The 17308-nt window shown below is 45.1% G+C and overlaps 1 protein-coding gene across 4 annotated transcripts in view; it reads right to left on the bottom strand.

Annotated features, from left to right (window-relative positions):
* LOC147026805 (ras GTPase-activating protein nGAP-like) overlaps positions 1-17308 on the bottom strand; it is a 204312-nt gene that overhangs the window by 115447 nt on the left and 71557 nt on the right. For all 4 annotated transcript variants that reach the window (XM_085882597.1, XM_085882596.1, XM_085882594.1 and 1 more), the window contains exons 2-3: positions 12885-13009; positions 156-270 (exon numbers count right to left, since the gene is read on the bottom strand). In XM_085882597.1, coding sequence (XP_085738723.1) covers positions 156-270; positions 12885-13009 — 240 coding nt within the window. The remainder of the gene's footprint in view (positions 1-155; positions 271-12884; positions 13010-17308) is intronic.

Genomic DNA, 17308 nt, shown 5'->3' with positions numbered 1-17308 from the left:
TTAGCTTAATGTTTTTAACACATAGCAATATGAAGCCAGGAGAGAGGTATGCTCGAGGCAGGCGGTAAGGGGGTAAGGGAGAATTAGGGGGTGGAGAGAGGGGAGTGAGGATCAGAGACGTCGCATGCGTTTCGTGACATGCGACGTCCTCTCACCGAGGTCAAGATCAGCAGATCCCGCAGCCGTCTCAGCCGGAACGCTGATCGCACGACGCAATGTCCTCACTTTGCATGACTCCGAGCGAAGCTCTTGCAGCAGCTCTGGACGAATCTGGAAAAATGAAGAAAATAAAAATTAAAAACACAATTGATGCAAGAACCAGTACGTCGAAGAATGAACAAGACATCAAAGCATTCTTTGCACCAAGAACCGACATGATGGGATCTTTGGTATGTCTTTGGACACGTCATCGAACAGTCCGTCTTGTTTTATATTTACCGAATGGGAAAACACTGTAAATCATGGACACGCACGCATGCATACACATGATTTCTCCATGAATAAATAATTGCTGTAGCTCGATTATGAAAGCGGAAAAATAATTCCACAGCCTGTGATACGATGGTTAGGAGTCGGCAGCAGATCCTCGAAAGACATGTGGGCAGTATGAAAATGCCAATTGCAGTTCCAAACAATGGGGGAATCAATTCAGTGCCCACCATTGCCATAGCACCTTGGCACCCAACCAAGCAGTTACCTAGCAACAAGGAAATACCATCCCTGCTGCAGATGTTTGCAGTTGAATGAACACTCAAAAAGTGGTTTTACATAACTGACCAAAATATGCCCCGATATACAGCCTCCAGTTAACCCCTTGGTGGACATCCCCTATAAGAATATGAACATCACGTTCAGCAAAAGCACTTGTAGACATATTTTAAAGACTCATTTAAACCTATCAATATTTTTTTAACCTTGCTTTAATCAAACGCAACGAAGAAGTCTTGATTTATCAGATGTGCCAGATTCTGAACTTACATTTAGGCGTACGAAAGAAATTAACACAGAAATTCTCTCAGTCTGTCCAACACGTGGTCAACAGTGGTACGACGACACTCGGTCAAGCGCATACCTCTACCACGCTGAACAGTTTACATTTTGTATCCCACTGATAGGCCGGAATCTTCATCCGACCTGAAGCAAAATCTAATCAGCTTGTTCTTCTCACATAATCAACTCATCCACCAAGTTTTGTCATAACTCGTTGACAACTTTTTGAAATATCCCGCTCCATATTGCTTTTGGCCCCCATCTCTCAAAGGTGAAGAATCACTTTAGTGAAGGTGAAGAATGGTGAAGAATCACTTCGAAAATATATTTTAAAATTCTAGAATCTGGATTCGGATCTTCACTAAAATCGAATCAATTCGTCCTTGTCACACACCCAACCAGTTCACCAAGTTTTGTCCGAATGTGTCCATAAATTTTTGAGATATCCTGCTCCATTTATGGACCGCTGGACTGACAACCAGCACAGTTGGCACACAGACCAAGTCCAACCCGGGGATTGTCCCAAGGGTATTTTCATTTCCCACCTCAGCCTTCATAGACCCCAAAGACCCTGAAGACCCTTTCAACCCCAAAGATCCCTCAGATCCCAACGACCCTTAACACTCCTGAAACACTTAAAGACCTTTCAGACCCCAAAGACCACTAAAACCTTGAGGAACCTGAAGACCCTGAAGACCACTCATACCCTTAAGACCTTTCAGACCCCAGACCCCTAATACCTTGAGGACCCCAAAGACCCTGAACTCCCTGAAGACTCCAAAGATCCATAAGACCATTTAAGACTTCAAAGAACCTTGAGACCCATAAGATCCTTTAAGACCCCCAAGACACCGAAGACCCTTAAGACTACATCTGTCCATGAAGTCGTGTGACTATATATGTATTAATTATGCACTGTTTGAACATCAGTTGCACCCTGCCTACATCTATTAATTATGTACTTGACAATGTAATGTACATTTTAAACATTTCGACCCTTTAGAGTTTAGACTGTGGAGACCCCTGAGACCTTTGAAGACCCCAAAGACTCTTGAAGACCCTTAAATCCCCCAAGGCCATTTAAAACCTCGAAGACCCTGAAGACTTTTAAGACCCTTTAAGACCCCAAAGACCCTTTAGACCCATAAGATCCATAAGACCCTTAAGACCTTTAAGCATTTGAACCCTGAGCTCCTTGGACTTTCGGCTCCCCCACCCTGGGCTTCCTGGAGAAAAATCTGGCCACTCGGGTATATGGAGGTTTGAATAGCGGCTGGTAAAACGGCCACTCGGGTTCAAAGGGTTAAGACCCTGAAGACCTTGAAGACCACTTAAGACCATAAACACCCTTGAGACCCCAGAGACCCATAAGACATCGAATACCCTTCAACCCTGAAGACACCAAAAACCTGTAAAACTGTTGAAGACAACAAAGAACCCTTTTCCATTTGAGATGCTTTCCACACTTTAAGATCCCTTCACCCTTTCGAACTTTGATACCCTTTAGGCCTCTAGAACCTTTAGACCTTTACACCCCTTAAGTCCCTTTAGAACCCTTACACCCTTCAGACAGATTAGACAGATTGGACACTTGACCATTTGGAGCTTTAGACCACTTGGACCTTTTAGAGTTGAGACCCATTTTATTGCTTGAGAAATGAGACCCTTTTAACCCCTAAGACAATAACTACTGCTAATGGAACGTACCCTTTAGAGTTAGACCATCTGGAACGTTTAAAGCACACACCACACAAAAATCTTGTCTTCTGAGAAAACACAGACTATACTCTTTCTTCAGCAAGTAATGCACAAACTTGACCCACCCTATGGGTGGGTGCTTTGATATACATATATATATATATATATATATATATATATATATATATATATATATATATATATATATATATATATATATATATATATATATATATATATACACATATATATATATATATATATATATACACATATATATATATATATACACACACACACACACACACACACACACACACACACACACACACACACACACACACACACACACACACACACACACACACACACACACACACACACACACACACACACACACACACACACACACACACACACACACACACACACACACATTATTTACATATATACATTATATATACATATATATATATATATATATATAACCAACCTCCAGCATGCACACGTTTCCTCATGTGTGACTCTGCCATACACCTGGGACATCAAATCATGTGGGACAAAAACACCAATTTTCATCTGTCCCTCAATTTTGCTTTTACCAAGAATTATGTTCTTCCAAGCCCCAGGGAACTATCTCAGAATGGCCTTCTTTCGGAGTGCTCCGAGCCATGCAAGGAGCTCGGCATTCTGCTCAGGTGCAATTTTTCACATCAAATTATTGAACTTGCCTTGCCAAATTGAGTTTGGTCGAAATCAAGGTAAACTGCTTTCCTCAAGGGAGTTCTCTAACCTTGAGCGTTTTGATGATTTCTACTCTTTGTACGATCCAAATGTTCATCCACAAGGTGCATAGGCCTACATGTGTCACGAGTGCTCCTTGATTCAATGGTATTCCATTTTATTTTCTGCAGACCTTACCACATAATTATCGATCAAGTGTAAACCCCATGAATACAAATCCTACCTTTGGAATGCTATTTAAAGTTACTTTCTGTGCCAAAAATTGTTTGCAATAAATTTTGAATCATCATGGGAGAACATTGTAGTCAATATCAACCCATTGGAAGTCTCAGGTCATTTCCTGAAATCACTTGGGTCCCCAGGTGAGGATATGGAAAGGAAGAATGCCTGAATTGTAACCCACAACTAATCTGAGCACGACCTGCATCTCATTAACACTGCAAGTAGTGCTGAACCCTCTCTGATAATGATGGTGTAAATATATTTGTTTCAATGACCTGTTTTCTACAACACCATGGTTGGCAGCATGTAGGGTTCAAGCTGAAGTGAGAAATAAGAACTGAAACTAAGAAATACATGTTTCAGGCAGGAGGATTAAATGAGAAACAGTTCGCAAGGTAAAATTAAATAAAACGAGACTAAATATGACAGAGAAACCCACAAGTGACACAGAAAACAAAACTTACATTTGCCAGTAATAATATAATTTTGTTGACAACTTCATTTTAACAAATTTTTGAGACAAACTGCAACTTCCAACTTGCTAAGCTCGCCAAGAGTTTGTGTGAAAAAACAGGCGACAATACTCATCAGATTAGAGCGACGACATGAATGATGGCTAATGCACCACGTTTTTGTTTGTGGATTTCTCAACAGCAGTTCCACCTGAGGTCTGAACTCTTCAGTCACTGACCTTCCACAAAAAACCTTGGAAGCAGTTCATCAAGTTTGGTTCCGTTACGTACCATTCAACTGTTCCTTCACTCTTGAGGGACAGGGTAATGACGGGCACTACTTACACAAGGGCTAACTGCGTGTGCGTAAAAGGCCAAGGTACTTGATCCCTCACTTCACACACCCATCAACCCCTCTCTGCCCCCACCCATCCTCACTGAAAACCCCCTCCAACAAGGGAGCTTCCCTCCTGTAAAGATGGAGAAATTCCAATTCTTGACTCCTCCACTCGTACCTGGACCTGATGGTGTCAGCACTGCAACAAACATGACTTGTTTAACTAGTCTGTCTGTTCTTCTCTCTCATTTCAATCTCTGAGAGCCACTTGCCTGCATCACGAAAAGTTGCCAATATGATCTAAATTCATAAACGTTGTGCGAAAAAGGACCCTGTCAACTACAGATGAGTCGGATTTCTCCACATCACAAGCAATCCATGGAAATCAGGACTATCTCTTTCACGCTCTGATCTCTGATCATCAGTTTCCACATCATGAGCAATTCCACCTGTACATGCTGTTCTGTCTCTGTCAATAATGGATGGATGCCCTCAATCTCAAACAAGCACCATTTCACTGGACTGCAGGGAGGGAGGTTGCCATTAAGAAGATGTATTATTCCCTTTAGACCATGTAATGCGTGACCAGCACGTCATTTTATCAAGAGTCGGCTCTGGGATTCTCCAGTCTAGATCAACGTTCTTGGAAGAATTATGTAGTTTTATGACTAGACGATGCATTAAGAAAAAGAGAAATAAATCACAAAGATGGTGTAAAGAAGTGAAAATGATGATGCATCATTGAGAGTACATGGAAACAAAACTTCACAAGGAACTTCATATCTCCAATTACAAAGTGATCGCCAAGGGTAAGCCTCCCACTGCACACGCGATCCAATGATGACCATATTCTTTTCGGACCACCATATGACCTTGACCTTCAAAATATAGTGATAAAGTGTAAATGAAGAAATGTGTCCCCATCAACAATCTATCCATAAATCTCAACATCATGAAAATCGGTGCAATATTATTTAAGTTGTGATCAAAAAATGTGTTTTTAGGTAATGAGGTCAAAATCAGAAAAAATAGGTCAAGAACAAATTAAATATCAGGTGCACAACTTCAATGCAGGTACACGATTATGATGTAAGGACAATCTTGGAAGGCCAAGCGGTCTTTGGGATTCCACATTAGCAAAATTGAGAGGGTGAAGAAAAAAAAAAAAAGTTTTTTTTTTTTCAGCCCACCATTTGACCTTAACCTTTAACTCAGAGTGGTATGATGTAAATTAAGTGTAAATGTGTCTTGCTCTAGGCTATCTGGAGAGGGCAATCTCGTTCTGATTGGATAAACCTTAGTCGTGTTGTGGTGAAAAATGTTCAATTGTCTATCATTAGGTCATGACCTTAAAAATTAGGTCAAGGTCAAAACAAATGCCAACCCCACTTACTTTTTCTTCCCATTACTGATCTGATGGAAAATTTCATTCCGAAAGTCCTAGCCAGCTCCGAGATACAGCTCTGAAGTACCATGAAAAAACTGGGAGCAGTAATTGTAAAAACAAACCCTACAACAGATACAAGCCTACCCCTATCCTATACGTAGGGGGGAAACTTAACAAAACTGGAACGAGAAATAGACACTGGACAGAAGTAGAGCGACCCTCTGCTTCTGTTCCCATAATTAGTACATTTGTGGTGTTTTAGAAATTGTAAACTTCCCAAAGCCATATCTACAAGATGCATGAGATGTGCTTCCTCATCCACCCGTAATCCAGCAATTAAGATCATTGTGGCCGTGATTGAAAAGGTGACGCATCCAAAAGCACACTGTCCTTTGAGGGGGTTAATAAAGGTTCCTTTGGCATCTTTAGCAATATTCAGGGCAGCACGGTGCTCTACCCAAACTTCACCGTGAACCAATTCCAAAGTAAAACCAATATTTACATCCATCAGTTTGCACCACCAGATATGCATACCACAGTTGGTATCACAAAACACCAAAAATATTCAAATGTCCTTACCACAGCATTATCATGGTCAATGTTTCATACTCTTGACAGAGCGTCGGGGCTGCCAAAGCAGTGTCTTGGCAAGGGTCATGTGGGGTGGTTTGGTTATGCCAGGTGGTTTAGTTATGTTTTTTTTTTTAAACATGGTCTAGGCTTGTGGAAGAGCCGGGACACAGAACAGATCAGGACACAACATAACAAAGGGAACAGTAAGAAAAAGGTGAAATGCCAACAGCGGGGCAGAGGGAGAAAGTAGATAGAGATGGAAAAACAAGGGATGCAGGTAATGATGAGGGTTATGGGAGAATGCAAGGAGTGCACAAGATGGATACACAAACAAAATGTTGGGAGGGGTGGGGATTGTTTAACGAGTGTAGAAAAGATCATGGCTTTGGATCGGGATGATCTGATCGGGTGGTGAACAGCTGTCTTGAAGACCGCGATGGAAGAATGAGATCGAAGAGAGCGTGGAAGGTGGTTCTACAGGTGGGAAAAGAAGAGGGAAAATAAGTGGATGTGAGCAGAGGTTCTGGATTTAAGCAGTTTCATGAGGTCGGAGTTGCTGGTGGGCCACATGTGTCCTGTAGATGCTTGGAGGGAGACAGAACATGGAATGGGCACAGGGTGCAAGACCAGAAATGAGGAGGAAGAAGAAAGAGAGACCGCCAACCTGTCGGCGATGGCGAAGTGATCGGCCCATGGACTCAGTTTCATCGTGAGACATTCCAATGATCTTGAAAGCCTTGGTTTCCACGGCATCAAGCCGAGAAAGATGTGAGGCTGGGGAGCCAGCCAAGAGGGGAGAGCAGTACTCCATCGACCTGTGGATGAAAGCCTTGTCGGTGGACAGGAGTTCAGGTGTGCCAAGGAAGAACCTTGCACGACGGAGGATGCCCAGTCAGTGTCTGGCTTTAGAGGCCAAGTTTGAAATGTGATTTGCCCAAGAGAGATCATGGCTGAGAGGAAGACCCAAGCGTTTGAGTGACTGAACCTCTTTGAGATGGTTTTTGAGAAAGTAGATGGAAGGCTTTGCAGAACTGTCTTTTCAGAGAGGGAGAGAGAGAGTAAGTGTGTGGGATTCTCAGGATTGAAAGAAACGTTCCAAATGTTTGACCAGTCTGTAATTTTGTCAGGGTCTGAGGATAAGGAAGAAGCTGCTTCCTGTCTGTTGCAAGGATGAAGCATGTCACAGCAGAGAGTGGAGTCATCAGCAATGATAAAAATAAAGAGGTTTTTACAGAGAGTTAGTGAGATCATTGATGGATATTATGAACTGGATGGGACCTAGAACACTGTCTTGGGGTACTACAGCCTTGACAGGGAGAGGGGGAAAAAAAGGGTTCCGTTGAGAGCCACAAGTGGAGAGTGGAGTAAGTCAGTCATCCAAGAGTGGAGTTGGTCTTGGATTCCATAGGCAGAGTGTTTGGAGAGCAACGCAGGATGCAAGACTGCATCAAAAGCTCGAGATACGTCCAGAGATGGCCCTAATCTCTGTCTCATGTCCAAGGTACAGCATGTCACCAGATCTGAATCCAAATTGATGATCTGAGATTTGGCTGGTGGAGAAGAGGAATTATTTTATGTTAACTGTGATGATAGATTCCATGATCTTGCTGATGATTGGAGGTGAGCAGATTGGTCTGTAGTTCAGGGGATCCATTTTTGCACCTTTTTATGTAGTACAGTGTTGTTGGGTGATTTTCAACAGATGGAAGATGACCTCGGATAAATGACAGGGTGAAAAGGGCAGAGAGAAGAAGTGCAAGAGAAACAGAGCAGGTTTTTAAGGACAATTGAATTGATGCTATCCGGTCCAGTTGCAGAGTCAGAGTCAAGGGCTGCCAGAAACTTTTCCACCTTCTCAGGTGAAAAAAGACACAAAATTCAGGAGCAGTTGGGTACAACTGGGAAGGGTGTGTAGAGATAGAGAGAAGGGTTTGGGCATAAGATTTTGAAGCAAACGCATAATAGAGGCATTCGGCCTTCTCACGAGCAGAGTCGGTTGTGGTGCCATTTAAAGAAAGAGCAGGGATGGAAGGGGAGCATACACCACAGACGAACTTGACAAGGCACCACCAAGTTTTGGTGGAGGGAGATAAGTTTGAAAGTTCATTCTTGAGATTGGACAGATGATGTTTTCTGGCTCTCCTGAAAGTAGACATGCACTTATTGCGGGCTTTGTGGAATGATCCGAGGTTGCCTTCAGTTGGATTTGCCTTCCAGGAGGAACATGCAAGTTGTTTTACAGCAATAGCCTCACCACAAGATTCAAAGAGCCAAGAGAGGGAGGATGGATAAGACAACTGAAGACAAGATGGGATGAATCTGAGCAAAAGGGAGAACAGGCTTCCGTGGAAGAATTGCCAGGCTGAATTAATATCAGGGGCAGTAAATTATAGGAGACCAGTCCTGAAATGTGATGGCTACTTGCAGTCCCTGGCAGTTTGCCCGAGTGAACTGCCAGACTTGCCATCACTGAGGCTGTTCTCTGAGAATGGCTAGACTCGAGAGAGATGTCAACCTTCACAAGCACATGATCAGGTGAGCCAATTGGGGCAGAGGACGAGCAAGATACATTGGTGCGGAAGTTGGTCATCACCAAATCCAGAAGGGAAGATTTTCCATTGGGAGAAATCCAGGTGGAAAAATTCATGGATCAAGTCAGTCCCATGGAGTCACAGAAGTCCTTTGCAGAAGTGCCATGGCTGGTGGAGAGAGGTACAAACTCCCAGCCAATTAGCATGGTGACAATTGAAGTCACCACATATGAGGAAGAGCGAGTTGGGATGAGTGATTAAAAGTTTGGCCATGTTGTCTGAGAGAGATATAGATGGAGTTGTTACTGTTGGAAGGATAGTACAACACACAGATGAACATGAGGTGGGAGCAGAGGGGAAGTTGCAGCCAGAGGTACTTTTTTTGGAGGTACTAGGTTTTGGAGGTACTTTGAACCAGAGGTACTAGGGTTTTGGAGGTGCAAGAGTGAGAAATGGAGTTCTTGATGTCCAGCGCAACTCCACCATCAGGACGGGGTTCAGGTTGATCAAATCGGAAGAGACAATAACCAGGGAGAGACACGACGGAGTCAGGGACATCCTGTGAGAGGAAGGGTTCTGTTAAACAAATAATGTCTGGTTTATAGGCAGTGGCCTGGATTGAGAGATCTATCAGGTTGGAATGGAGGCCCCAGATGTTTGAGGAGATAGGGGAGGAGGCATTCGGATGGTGCAGAATGGGGGAGGTGAGGCTTTGGGGGAGTGGGGTGAGGGGAAAGGTTTGAGTGTGTAAGGTACAGGGAACGGATTGAGTGTGTGGGGTGTGGGGGAAGGTTTGAGTGTGTGCGGTGTGGGGAGAAGTTTTAGAGGGTGAGTTGAGGGGAAAGCATTGAGGGGGTAGGGTGATAAATATATATATATATATATATATATATATATATATATATATATAAATATATTGAAACGAGGAGAGGAAAATGAAATCGGAGGAATGATTTTCATAATCATTTCATAACCACAATAATTTTGCATCACCACGTGGTATGCAGCAAATGATCACAGATTTGTATTACAACTGTCGATAGTTTGGTTGAAGAGAAAAGTGAGAAAAGAAGGAAAATCAAATGAATCACGTTTCAATGACATGAGAATAAATTAATTAATTAATTAATAAATGGTACGAACAGTCAGGCCTTTACAATCTGGTGTTTTTATGACATACAAATGGGCTCTAAGCTGCATTAAGAGCATTTACAATCCTCTGATTCCAAAAGAGGGCATTAGTTTTCCTCCATCTGTCACTTGGGACATTTCCAAACCGATGTACCATACTGTGTGTTACAGAGCGTTCGTTCTGCGGAAGCAGTTTCTATGCCTGGGGTCGTGCTGGGTGGTTTGCCATCCCTCTTCCAGCAGTAGTCACGGCAGGAGTATGTAATTTGTGCGGAGTTCCGGCGATAGCTCACCCACTCATCGTGCTAGCACACCATGGGATCTTTAACGTCCACCACCTAATGCCGCAGATGGGGTGCTTGGGTCATTTATAAAATAAAAATTCAAATATTTTCTCACCTTGACATTCTGCAATTATGATCATGAAATTAAGGATTTGAGTAAAACAGTTAATCTTGTGGTTTTATCCCCAACGACCACCCCAGAAACCCACACTGAATGAGTTACTAAATGGTTTTGTAATCACACTGAATGACCATTACATAAGTGACCGTTTGCTGTGGATGCAACCAAAGCAGGATGACCAACTTGATGCAAAGGCATCTTCACCACCAGCATGCTGTGAGTGTGTTGCTTTGAGTTCTGCGATCGACCGTGGCCTGATTTGGCTCACAAGCTCCTCCAAAATTACATGAGAGAAGCTTTTTCATGAAACAGATATGACGCTGCCTGCCCCACAAGATGAATGGAACAATTTGGCAGTGGCCTTTTTCCGAGGATTTTAATCAACTCTAATTAAACAGCGACGGTAAAATTCTATCATAAATACATTGTTTTATTGTCATTTTCACCCAAAACATGGACATTGATTGCTTTTGTGACTTGTTGCTCCATTTTGCCAATGGCACTTGATTGCACCACAGCCAGTGAACCCCCTCGCACATTGTCGTCAAATAGCAAATGCCTTGCCAGGGTCGCATCGGAGTTTGCACCACCAGATACCCCCAGTTGATATCACACAACACCCAAACATATTTTTTTCTCCAAATGTCCTTACCATGACATCATCTTCAGTGTTGCTATAGAAGTCTCCTGGCAAGGGTTACACTGAGTGGTTCAGTTATGGTGGGTGGTTCTGTTCGGCCGAGAGGCTCAGTCAGGCTGGAAGGTTTGGTCGAGCCGGGTGATTTGGTCAGGTCAGGCGATTTGGTCAGGTCGGGCGATTCGGTCAGGTCGGGCGATTCGGTCAGGTCGGGCGATTCAGTCAGGTCGGGCGATTCGGTCAGGTCGGGCGATTCGGTCAGGTCGGGCGATTCGGTCAGGTCGGCCGATTCGGTCAGGTCGGGCGATTCGGTCAGGTCGGGCGATTCGGTCAGGTCGGGCGATTCGGTCAGGTCGGGCGATTCGGTCAGGTTGAGCGATTCGGTGATGTGCGAATGTCAGACAAAATTAAACTATCAAAACCTGCACTGCATCTGTCTGACAAGATCTGTTATCATTGGCCGATTAAAACATGACCTTCTCGTTACAACCTGCTGCGAACGTCTTTGCAGGCAGCGCATTGCGTCAGCTAGAACTCTCATTTAGATATGGTGTTAAGTGAGCTGTCACATCTGCTCCCATTCACCTGTACATGGTAAAGATGCCATGTGCCATGATGCCTTTTGGAAAGAGTCCGCTGTTGTGTGTCAATACCTTGGCCAAATTCTAAACCTGTGCTGATCTTTTGGGACACTGCATCTATAGTAAAGCGTACAACAACGCATTGACTTGATGAATGGTCAAGAGTGGATGGCGATAGCAGAAAAGGTCATGTAATGAAACGGAAGACCAGGAAGGAACCCGAAGAAGTCGAGCAAAGATGGAGTCATCAGGAGGAACCTGGATAGGATTTGGGTTACAGTCGCTACTCCACATCCCTCAAGCCCATCGAGGCACAGCCAAGTGAGCCTTCCAGAAAAACTGTCTGCAAGAATTCACTTCTCCTTGGAGAGATGGATAAAGAAAGAGAGGAATAGAGAGTAAAATACATGAATGAGAAGAAAAATCAAGACTTAGAATGAATAAAGAGAATTATGAATTTTTTTTAAATAATAACAATACAAAACTTCACTGAACGCAAATTGCAGCCTCCTTCAAGGTTTGCAGATTCCAATGAACCAGAATTGGAAGAGATGTTTGACAGATGGGAGAAAAATGAGACACTAATCGCAAATAGAATTCTGGCATTAAGTCAAACCTGGATTATGCTCGTCGATTAAAATGTGGAAAGAGGAGACATGGTAGTTTGAGGAAGATGAGTGTGATGCGAGAGCAGGAAAGGCCACGACCCGACCTGAAATCGTCCAACCCAACTCACCAGGCCTCGGCCCTCGTTTGCATGATTTGCGAACAATATTAGAGTATAAAGAGGCCCGACTTGATAATAATAAAACCAAAGGCAAATGTCAATCAGAACATTTGACTTCACAAAGCTCTTTGGCTGGATTATTAGGGTCGATAACATGACAACATCTATAAACCCAACCGGATTGCCCATTCGTTTGTACGCACGCAACGCCTGGCTGCAGTTCTGCAATATTTCTGAGCGAACACTTGGCACATTGTTGTTTTTTCTCACCGGCTTCTGCTGTGTCAACCTCGGCATGACCTCAACCTCCACCATAAAATAAGAGCACAAAAAGCACACAATTCCTAGAACTGGCTCCAAGTCTTCCAGTGTAACTCAGCTCCTCCCTGAAACGAAAAGCTACATCCCACAAGCCTGGTCCCACCCAATGAGCCTGTGCATCAGACCCGAACATTCAGATGAGTCATACCTCCTCTCGCTCCAGCAGCAGCAACTCGCTGTCTTCCAGGATGCAAAAACGTTGCTTCCAATCCACACGCTCCGTTGCCGGGGATTGTCCACACGACATGTGATGAGTGGCCGGACCCTTTACATCTGCAAAGCATGGTGCAATAGGTGCAATTAGGCCAAGGCATGAATCAAAGCAGATGACAAACCGGATAAATTCAACTCGAAGAAAAAGCCTTTCACTTCTTTCCGCTTCAAAGCATGCTTGTTGTTCAGACCAAACTGCTGTCCTCAAAGGACGCAAACATCAGCAGACACAGGGAAGGCAAGACAAAAAGGGCCCAGATCAGATTGCCAACAAAATATGATTGCCCTTTCATCAAATCTAACATTCCTAAGGACCAATAACAATTGACAAAATGATTTTGGCATTAAAATAAAAAATAAAAAACTCATTGTTTGCCATGTAGAAGGAATGGTATAATTTAGCCATTATGATGTAGACCCTACATGCTTGGTATGACCCTAATTCACACTACTAAAGGAAGTGTGGCTTAGCCCTTCCTGGATTTCCACCTGTGCTTCGGAGGGACAGGAAACGACTTGGATTTCATTATGAATCAGGGAAGCCGCTTTGCAAATGAATAATAAAAGGTGAGCAGTCTCTAAAATTGAAACCATTCTCCCATGTTTCATCGTCGCCCTGTGTAAGATGATACATTTTGACCGATGGACAAAAGCGATCCCTTGATCCATCATCTATCAAAAGAGGTACCACCTTCTTCAAGAGAAGTGAACATTGATAGTTTTTTTTGGTGGTACCTTTCCCTTATGGACAGGCCACATAACACGAACACTACCATGACGACTTTAATGGCCATAACCAAAAGAGGAAAATAATGGAAAATTATCATGGAAGAGAGGTAGACTGCGGTTGAGATAGGAGGATTGCATGAGGAAGGATATCAGTAAGGTAGGGGTGGTTGGAGAATGGAGGGAGTTGGATGAGGACAGAGGGAATTGGAGGAGTATCGTGGCCAGGCAGGGCAGAATCTTGGTGCCATCGGATCTCACTACTTATAAAGGGAAGAGGAGTGGAAGAAAAAGAATCATGAATTCCAGCTTCTCGTGGGGTCGGCCGTGGGTAAAGCTTTTGGCCCAAGTCTTTCATGAAATGGTGATTTTGGCAGGAATTTGTAATTTGTTGACGGTGCCGGAGATATCTTGCTTACTCTACACGAAAGACACCGTGGGATCTTTAACGTACACCGACTAATGCTAGCAGATGGGACACCCGGCTTAACGACCATTCGATGGATGGAGCACTTTGCGAAGCAACACCCTTCCTCTGAAACACCAGGGTTAGGATGTAGTCGGGTTGGGAATCAAACCCAGAATGGACAGCTCAAAGGTAAGCATAGCCGAAGCAGGTCTCGGAGCTTTATGACAAACAGGTTTATATGAGCATCCAAACAATGGTGTTGATCACTCTTCGTGGGTTCGCTAACACGTACACAGCGTGGTCTCCAAGCTTCCATGTCTAGCAGTTCAAACAGTAAATTAATAAAGCAGCTTCGCTCTTCCTGCACCGACTAATCAAACACTCAATGCGCACAGGGGCGATGGAGCAGGCAATGAACCCCGGGGTAGGGAGGGAGTCACGCCGAGGCAAAGGGTTAAAATCTGTACAGCAACAGATCAGGATATCCATGGAGACAGTCTTGGATTAAACGGTATCAGAATTAGTACATGAAATGCCTGGAACAACCCGATGCAGCCGTGCCTGAGATACAAAGCTGGTAACGTGTTGCTATGGTAACAAGATGTCCGCGGATGTATTGCCATGACAACGTCGCCATTGAACGGTGATTTGTATCATTGCACTTTGGTAAAACCCAGGCCAGCACTCTGAATATGACGGTGCATCACATGTGATACAAATGGTGACCGAATCTGTGAGTGAAAGCACCGCATTGCAAGGGAGGCTAATAAACAGTGCGGTTGTGCAAAACAAAAGGCAAGATTATAGTAACCGATAAACGAATAATAATCTGGATGCACGGAGGCAGGCCATTTATAAACATGAAGTGACAGTGAAGGAAAGGAAAAGGAATATGAGGCAGGCCGCAGTGTGTGGATCGAGGCAGGCCGCAGTGTGTGGATCGAGGCAGGCCGTGGTGTGTGGATCGAGGCAGGCCGTGGTGTGTGGATCGAGGCAGGCCGCAGTGTGTGGATCGAGGCAGGCCGCGGTGTGTGGATCGAGGCAGGCCGCGGTGTGTGGATCGAGGCAGGCCGTGGTGTGTGGTTTGAGGCAGGCCGCAGTGTGTGGATCGAGGCAGGCCGTGGTGTGTGGATCGAGGCAGGCCGTGGTGTGTGGATCGAGGCAGGCCGCAGTGTGTGGATCGAGGCAGGCCGCAGTGTGTGGATCGAGGCAGGCCGGGTGTGTGGCTTGAGGCAGGCCGGGTGTGTGGCTTGAGGCAGGCCGGGTGTGTGGCTTGAGGCAGGCCGGAGTGTGTCGTTTGAGGCAGGCCGGGGTGTGTGGTTTGAGGCAGGCCGGGTGTGTGGCTTGAGGCAGGCCGGAGTGTGTCGTTTGAGGCAGGCCGGGGTGTGTGGTTTGAGGCAGGCCGGGGTGTGTGGCTTGAGGCAGGCCGGGGTGTGTGGCTTGAGGCAGGCCGGGTGTGTGGCTTGAGGCAGGCCGGAGTGTGTCGTTTGAGGCAGGCCGGGGTGTGTGGTTTGAGGCAGGCCGGGTGTGTGGCTTGAGGCAGGCCGGAGTGTGTCGTTTGAGGCAGGCCGGGGTGTGTGGTTTGAGGCAGGCCGGGGTGTGTGGTTTGAGGCAGGCCGGGGTGTGTGGCTTGAGGCAGGCCGGGTGTGTGGCTTGAGGCAGGCCGGGGCATGTGGCTTGAGGCAGGCCGGGGTGTGTGGTACGAGGCAGGCCGGGGTGTGTGGTTTGAGGCAGGCCAGGGTGTGTGGTTTGAGGCAGGCCGGGGTGTGTGGTTTGAGGCAGGCTGGGGTGTGTGGCAGGAGACAGGCCTGAGGGTGCGTGTGTGGTCGGAGGCAGGCCGCAATGTGTGGTAGTAGACAAGCCGGGTGTGTGTGGCAGGAGACAGGCCTGAGGGTGGGTGTGTGGTAGGAGGCAGGCCGCAATGTGTGGTAGTAGACAAGCCGGGTGTGTGTGGCAGGAGACAGGCCTGAGGGTGCGTGTGTGGTAGGAGGCAGGCCGCAATGTGTGGTAGTAGACAAGCCAGGTGTGTGTGGCAGGAGACAGGCCTGAGGGTGCGTGTGTGGTAGGAGGCAAGCCGCAATGTGTGGTAGTAGACAAGCCGGAGTGTGTGGTAGCAGGCAGGCCTCAATATTTGTGTTGACGGAAGCAGGATGTCAACACCACACATCATGAGTGAGATTGGATGACAACCATGATAGATATTATTTACAAAAAAAAAGACTGAATAGGAAACCAACCATGACCAATGTCGTACACATCACAAACAAAGGATACCAAAACAAAAAAGTACCAAAAAGGATGGCAAAGGACAACAACGACAAATGCAAACTGTTTCTCGGTGAGCATTAAGAATAAAAAATTTTAAAGATGGCACATCATTGAAAATCCACACACTTTGATTCCACACAAGGGTACTTCAAATTTGACTTGGACTTGTTTATTTAAGGCAGGCTAAGGTACTGAGATGAACATTTTGAGAGTGTGTGTCTTTATTGACTTGGAAAGGAATGAGGGGGCGTTGGAATTATCTTGCGGGTGAGAAAAACCAACACAGTAGCAATTAAATGAGGTAACAAAGAGGGTGGAACAGCACATGATCATTCTGTTTATGGTGCACAAGTACATCAACCACGTGAACATTTCCATACGATGGGTAGTCCAGTACAATCATGATTGCCTGTCATCGATGTCTGTCCATATTAAAGAGAGTGAGGTTGAGGTTTTAGGGCTGTAGACCTGCACTGGCTATGTAGACGTACGAAATAATTATATACTGAAAGTTTTAACTTCGATGGGGCAAATGTCCATTGCTGGACTGGCATGGAAAACAATAAGAGTACCATGATGTAATGTACCTCCAAGCTTCTTTTTACTTTTAGAGACAAGATCGAGGCTCATGGAAGAGAGATGGAACACAGTAACCTTTAGGTAAGAGGGTTGGTTTGGGTAGAGTTAATGGGGGTACAATAAATTGTGGGTAGGGATATGGGAGATGATGTGCGTTGGTGCTGCATCACCTGCTTGCTCGTTGCAAACTTGAAGCATTCTTGTGCAAATCATCAGTGGGGAAAGGAAAATATCCAACACTTGTGTTTTGCAAAACACATCCCCAGCGGTAAGGCAGCTGTATACATCTCATGTAAAAACCGCAAAAGGCAGTCATCGGACAACACGACTAGACAATACGAATAGACCATGTCCAGAGGAATGGACAAAAACCAAGC

Source organism: Eptatretus burgeri, chromosome 5 (assembly GCF_056783735.1).
Source record: "Eptatretus burgeri isolate ZD-2024b chromosome 5, Ebu_testis_v1, whole genome shotgun sequence".
Lineage (NCBI taxonomy): Eukaryota > Metazoa > Chordata > Myxini > Myxiniformes > Myxinidae > Eptatretus > Eptatretus burgeri.
The sequence above is the reverse complement of the archived record's forward strand: the minus strand, read 5'-3'. Positions and strand labels throughout refer to the sequence as shown.